The sequence below is a fragment of the Echeneis naucrates genome, chromosome 18, assembly GCF_900963305.1.
Source record: "Echeneis naucrates chromosome 18, fEcheNa1.1, whole genome shotgun sequence".
Lineage (NCBI taxonomy): Eukaryota > Metazoa > Chordata > Actinopteri > Carangiformes > Echeneidae > Echeneis > Echeneis naucrates.
This window is the reverse complement of record NC_042528.1, coordinates 3,693,112-3,699,897: the sequence shown is the minus strand read 5'-3', so window position 1 is coordinate 3,699,897 and position 6,786 is coordinate 3,693,112. Positions and strand designations below refer to the sequence as shown.

Genomic DNA, 6,786 nt, shown 5'->3' with positions numbered 1-6,786 from the left:
TCGGACGGTGCACAAATGGGCTGGGAGTGACAGCGTGGGAGGAGAGAGGGCGGGAAAACCAGCGTCAATCGATTAATCTGATTGGCTGAAAGTTCAGCGCACCTCCGACATGTGACGGAGGACGTTTACGTAACTTCTGCGTGTTGACGTCGGCGTGAGTCACTGCACAGATGTTTTTTATTCAGTGATCAATGTCTTTTTCCAGTTTCACAAAAAAATCGGAATTTTTATTTCAAAGAAAGAATAATTGGAGAGAGGAAGAAGGATTTTTTTTTATCATAAGTAATATGATCTGATCATATAAATAAAACTGGCAGAAGAGTTTCAGTATCATGGGGTGTTTAAAAATAGGCTTTCCTTCATTCAAGAGATTTTTCTGAATTGGTCCACATGTAGAAATGGATGAAGTAGATATGATGGGTTTTTTGTCACTAATAGAGTTGTTGCAAGACAGCCAACTTATTATTTTATCTGGGAGATGCTGGCAGCACTTTTGGCTTTCCAGGGGGTAGAGGTAGAGCAAGGTTAACTGAGAGAGAGTCTGAAATCCTCCACCCCCAACTGCCAAAATATCCCATTCAGTGTGTTACAAATATATTCCAGTCACATTCACCAGGATATGTTAAATATTGCTTTATGTGAGTTACAGCAACTTTTTGGTCTGAGGGGAAATGAGGAGGTGGACATAACAAATGAGTTCATAGGCAATACTAAGGAAATAAGAGAACAATGTAATATTTTACAGTAAAACAATTCAAACACACTGATTTCTATAAAAAAAATTCAGTAGTAAGAAATATAAGACGGTTAAAGAAAAGAGACAAATACGGCAGGTCCCTCAGATTTATCATTTTACAGAGATTAAAAACTCATATTTTACGAACAAAAATAAAATACTTATTGAGGACATTGCCATGCAAGAACTGAGGGAGTTCAGGTCGTCGGCGCTTTGTCTGATAAATCTGCTGAATGGATTGAAATGAGGAGGATTTCCGTGGACGGTAGGCGGTTGTAGCGCGTCTTCTTCGCTGGTTTCCAATCACTGAAAAAAAAAAAAAAAAAAAAAAAAACCAACGAAGAAGAACTATTCGGACGATTGGCGCGTACAGCTAGCTGGCTACGACTGTGGAGCTAACGAGACAGAGAAAAACAAGTAAGTAATGCGGCGTGAGTCAACTTTTGCTGGACAGGTCAACTTTTATTGATGAGCCGAGACAATAAAATCATTAGCCTCCGAGAGACGTTATAGTTTTTACCCGTGTTGCTGTGGTAACTGGCTACTAACGGCCGTTTTGTAGCAACTGTCTGCTTTAGCTAGGAGCTAAACTTTGATGGATACCGTGTAAGGAGAACACGTTTAGCTTTTTCTTATTGTAACATCGAAATGTGTCGTTTGTTGGATAAAAGCCGACAACAGCAGTTGACAAAACGTGTCTGCCATAACTGTCACGACTACTGTTGTCTTTGTGTTAATTCAGTTTGTCTTCGGCAGGGAGGTAGCTATCTATTATTTAGCCCTACGTACCGTTAGTATTCTCAGTATACATTTCCTGGCACTAACTTTGTAGTTAGAGCTACAAAACATAGTTTTTAAGTGGTTTCTTGTTATATCCTGTAGTGTTCTCTGTCGTGTTTAAGGGCGAGGCTTTAGTCTGGAGAGGTTTTATTTAAACCTTACTAGCATGAAACTCTTTGTAACACAACACAACACAATTCAGAATTTAGCACCACCAGAAACTGGAGTTGACAGATTGAAGGTAATATTGTAACTACACTACAGTATGTGCTGCTTTGTGTCATGAATTATCTGCAGTTCACTCTCGATGTGGTAAGTTTTAATAAAGCTCATCACAAGTTTTTAACAGCTGAATTAGAAAAGAACATTGCAAATGTGGGGTAAGGGTCAAAGAGTTGATAATTTCTTTGTCATATCATCTCTTAACCTGCTTGTGTTTGCTTCCACTTAATTTACCATAATCCACATTGTGCCACTATGTGACTGACAAGCACAATAAAAAGGGGGACAACAGGGTGCTTCACCACCATGTTAGACGGTAACAACTTTGTGGAGGCGCTGGGCCGTCTGGGATATCCTGATGCATCATCCCTCAAGGCCTCAGAGTTTGACTGGCTGTTTGGCTGTGCTCCGGAGAACCATCACTTTTTGCGTTTTGTCTGTCGGACTCTCAACCAGAGCAATGTTGTTATGACGGAAGAGGCTCGAGCTTTTCAGGAACTACAAAAGTCTGGCAAACCAATACTGGATGAAGCAGCCTTGGGCGAGGTCCTAAAAACAATTGGCCCCTCAGATGGAAACATCTTAGGGCCTTCTTCATCTTCATCCTCTGTGTTTGCAGCAGAGTCAGATGTCACAATAGAGGATTTGGAGGCAGAGCTCCAAGCACTGCGTAAAGAGAAGGAGCTGAAGCAGCGACGCTATAACAAGTTACAAGTTGCGGTCACTGCCCGTGCAGATATTGACCTGCGACTCAATGCTGAGCTGGAAAGTGCTGCACATAAGCTAAAGGAGGTCAGTAGCTTTATTGGAGGTGAAAACGCTGACAACAACACTGTATTACAAAACCTAACAGATGAAATTGGCAAACTTGCTTCATATCTACCTGATAAGCCAGAAACCAAACAAAATGCAGCAGGGGAGCCTATTGCTCCGTCTATCTCCAAAAGGCCCACAGTCCTCTTCTCTCAGCTCTCCATGGATGCCTACTTGCATCAGGAAGAACGCAACACCAAAACACTCGCCGCCTTCACTCAGAAGCAATTCTTCCAAGGCATTACTGACATTGTTGAGACTTCTTGCTCTGAGCGCTTCCAGGTCCTCGACCTCAGTTCTTGTGAAGATGAGGAGGAACAAGAGGGGGAGAAGGGAATGGTGGAACGTAGGAGGACGGAGATGGCCCGACTTCAGTGGGCTCATATTGTGACCCAACACCAACTGATGCAAGCCATGGCAGAGGAGGAGAGTCTCAAGGCTGGATTGGATTTTCTGTCAGAGAACTCGTCTCATACCAAGGTAAATCAGACGTATATGGACTGTATACTGTCCTTTCTTATCTAATGCAGATAGTGTTCCTATTCTTGTTGGTTGTTCTGAATAACTCACCCAAGCTTGTCGTTATTCTTATATTTTCACTTTATTAGAGCATTTCAACCTCCTCTTCCCTGCATGTGCGTGAAGTTGTGTCCAGGAAGGAGCTGCAGGCTGTGAAGGCTGAGGTGGAGGCTCTGCTTCATGGACCAGTACCCACTGCCCTTAGGGAGTCAGCCAGGCTTCTTAATGTTCCAGTCGTGAGAGGAGACCTTGATCTGCAGCTGGCCAGGCAGGACTATTACACCTCCAGACAGGATCAGGTTAGTACGTTTTGTCTTGTATTTCACCTTGAAGTAGTTGAGCTTTTGTATTAATCTTATAATATTTATAATCTATTAGTGTTTGAATGACATTGTAAAGTGAAAAGTTCTGGGTCAGCCAGTAAACACTGTGCTTTTGGAGATTGAATAATTTTCTTTATAAATGAAAAATATTTCAGTAATCTTCTTCCCCCAAAATAATAATAATAATGGTGGACAATGTAGAAACAGAAATCAACACAAACTGTCAATAGAAATATAAATCTCTCCACCTAGATTCGTGACTATCTGCTCCGGCAGAAGGCATCCTTTGACCTAGTCCTCCTAGCTCAGGAGATGGAGTTGAGGAGGTGGAGGACCTGTTTGAAGCAGCTGGGAGAAGTAACCAACAGGATGGTAAAGGAGGGTGAAGAAACAACCCTCAGGATTGAGTCCATGGCATACCCTGATCTGGCTATTAACCCCAGGCCCAGCCCTATCATTAGCTGCAAGGATGCTGCCTTCAGCAGGTATTTTGACTCAATAGAATACAGCTATTAAATACTGAAAAAGTTTGAGCTCAACAACAGGTCGGTTTGATTCATTTTATTACTTTGGAATATAACCCTGTTGTAACCACTGCTTTCCACAGACTCCATCAGATCCTCGACCATGATTCAGATCATGGTCGGTCAGAGCCTTTTCGTACATATGAAGCGCTGAGCCAGGCTGCCTGTGACTTGGGCAGCAACCTCCAGGTGACCCGTGAGGCTGTAGCCGGTGCTGGCTGTGAACAGTGCTACACAGCTGCTACACTCAATGGTGACTGTGAGGTGCTCCACAGGGCCATATACACAGAGTTTCAGCAGCTGGTCTTAGGGCCTCAGGTATATCCAACAGCCACAACTGACCAGGAACTACTCTGTCCCAGTGCACGGGTGGGTTTCTTTCCATTTGTTTTATAGCACAGTAATCTTGGTCAGACAAGCAGAATGCATTTCAGAGCCATCAAAGTGAGTCATTTGATTTTTAAATAAATTGTCACTTCTGGTGAGGGAAGCTGGTAGCACAGTTTTATCATATTGGTGAGTTACTGTATATTGCAATGTAGCCAGACGCATAATGTATAAAAACTGTGTTATAAAAGGCTCTGTTCTCCTGTGGGACACAAATGTAACTTTTCACTTAGAGTGAAATGAGATGTGATGTATTTGTCTGCTGACCCTATATGATAATGTTCATATTTTCCTTCCTTTGATATCCTTTGAGTTTCTCACACACACACACAAAAGTATATATGTTGTTACTATTCAGATTCTGAGTGCCAGCTGGTCAGGTCACTTTATAGTTGTAGTTATTTTTAAAATTATAGTCATAGTTGTTTAAACCACACAGTCCTTCAGTAATGGCACATTATTTATGTCAGCCCCTCCAAAATAAGAAGAAATAACATTGGCTAAATGTTATGTCAAAAGATAATAGATAATAGATAGAATAATAGAATAGAATAGATAATAATAAGAATAATACATTTTTAATGAAAAATTTAATTAACTTTTACATTTTCCATGTTGTGGTATTTTTCATCTCTTTGGTGATAGAAGGTGTCTATAAGTTGATTCAGGTGCCCCATTGGTTTACATATTTGTTAATTCAGGTTGGTCCTGTTCACTCATTTATTAATTCTCATTCTCCTTCCTTTGTCTCTACAGGAGCTGACAGGGAAACTTGTGGAAGCAGAGTCTCAGTTGCAGGCTTTGCAGCATGTAATGCAGGAAATCATGGGGGAGGTTAAAGCCAAGCGTTCTCAGCTGGAGCGCAATGCCCTCCTCAGGCGGGAGAGACAATTATACATCTATTTTCACTTAGATGCCTGCCTGTTGCAGAAAATAGTGGAAGATCTGGAGAGCAAAATGGCAGTGAAGAAAGGGCAGCGATAGTCAAACCTGCAGGAGTCCCCAGGGAGGTTTTACAACCAGTTCAAACCCGAATTAGAGTCCTGTGCTGAGCCAAACAACCTGTGTAATTAAAGCTGATCTGAGAAGTGGGCTGTGTGCCTTTTGGTTGGGATGGTCTACAGATTCAACACCACTCGGCTACAAAGTGAAAATCCTTCACTTGGTCTTTGTGAGAGACAGTGAGGCCCTCATTGACTGACCTTTGAGACATTTAACTTGTTTGGAAAATGTTTGGTTGTACAAGAGCTGCCTATACAGTCACTGGGATTCATTTGAATTTGTGTTTCAAAATAAGAATTTTACATAAACTCATAACAAAATTTACTTACTTTGTTTTAACCCATCTGTTAAATAAATTAAAATGTTATTTCTATGTAAGTTTGTGAACTTTTTTCCCCCACTTTATTAACAACAATTTCCCTGACGGAGACCTCCCAAGGGATTAATAAAGTCTATCTTATCTTATCTTATCTTATTAGAAAAACAATGTACTGAATGTAAGCAGCATGTTTGGAATAGTTTGCTGAGAACAAAATTATTCTGAATACTGATGGATATGTTTTTGAAATGCTAATTTAACCCATGCCTTTTTATATACGTAACCTAACTTTCCTTTTTGTACCTTGTTGTCCCCTTTTTGTCCCATGAGATTCTCCAGGCAGAGAGAAACAGCCGTTGTGATAGGGAGGAGATGGAGAAGTCTAGCAACAGATTGTACTCAGGACCTCTGTCCCAAGCGGCCCATAAGATTCTGGCTGTTCTTCGGGCTCAGGGGAACTACTCCGATAATCACAGGCAAAGTCAGTCAGGAAACATAAAAATCTGACTACAGTTCTTCTGGTTTATTACAACAGAAAAATAAGTAAAAATAAACTAGTGGGGAACATTATTGTATCCTAGTAACATGATTGAGATTGGATTATTGCCAAACGTTGGTGGCAATTACTTTTAGTTATTTTTCACCCACTTGTAGGATTTCAATAATTTGGAAACCAAATCTGTGATAGAACACTGCCACAAAATAGCTTTTAATCCTGTGGGTTAAACAAGACATTGTGATAGAGAAAGGGGTCAGTGGGAATTATATCCAAGGTCTGTAATTGTTGAATAGTTTCTCTGATCCCATAGACTTGCAGATTTCTTTCTTTTTGTGTGTGGTAGTGGAGAGGTTCTTTGGCAGCCAGAGGGAGCCTTGGGCTCAGAGCAGCAGCAGCATGAGTCGGATGGAGAGACAAGACAGAGAGACAGATCAGTAAGTTGTTTGAAATCAAGGCTATGCACAGTTATCCTGACACGCATGTGTGCTCACTTAAGAGTTTCCATCTTCTTGAAACACTTTGATTCATACATTTCCCACTGTTGTTTCTTGCTGGACTAAGTAGTGCGGAGTCATCTTGGTCTGCACAGTGACGCAGCAAACAATAGTGGTTTAATACATTGATTACAATGACAAAAGGACATGACATGATTTTTAATCAGT

At 41.1% G+C, this 6,786-nt stretch overlaps 1 protein-coding gene across 1 annotated transcript; it reads left to right on the top strand.

Moving 5' to 3' along the window:
* The first annotated feature begins 1,090 nt into the window (after positions 1-1,090).
* On the top strand, positions 1,091-5,674 carry haus3 (HAUS augmin-like complex, subunit 3). Its single transcript, XM_029526546.1, has 6 exons — positions 1,091-1,153; positions 2,008-3,031; positions 3,160-3,369; positions 3,646-3,878; positions 4,001-4,286; positions 5,061-5,674. Exons 2-6 carry the CDS (start codon positions 2,045-2,047, stop codon positions 5,286-5,288), a joined length of 1,944 nt encoding a protein of 647 aa, XP_029382406.1. The 5' UTR covers positions 1,091-1,153; positions 2,008-2,044; the 3' UTR covers positions 5,289-5,674.
* The last annotated feature ends 1,112 nt before the right edge of the window (positions 5,675-6,786 follow it).

What these genes read in the sequence shown, in the direction of transcription:
- haus3 (XM_029526546.1), top strand. Translation starts at nt 2,045, where the DNA reads ATGTTAGACGGTAACAACTTTGTGGAGGCGCTGGGCCGTCTGGGATAT. An exon ending in AGAACTCGTCTCATACCAAG is followed by an intron (nt 3,032 to 3,159) that starts GTAAATCAGACG and finishes TCACTTTATTAG; the next exon opens with AGCATTTCAACCTCCTCTTC. An exon ending in AAGGATGCTGCCTTCAGCAG is followed by an intron (nt 3,879 to 4,000) that starts GTATTTTGACTC and finishes TGCTTTCCACAG; the next exon opens with ACTCCATCAGATCCTCGACC.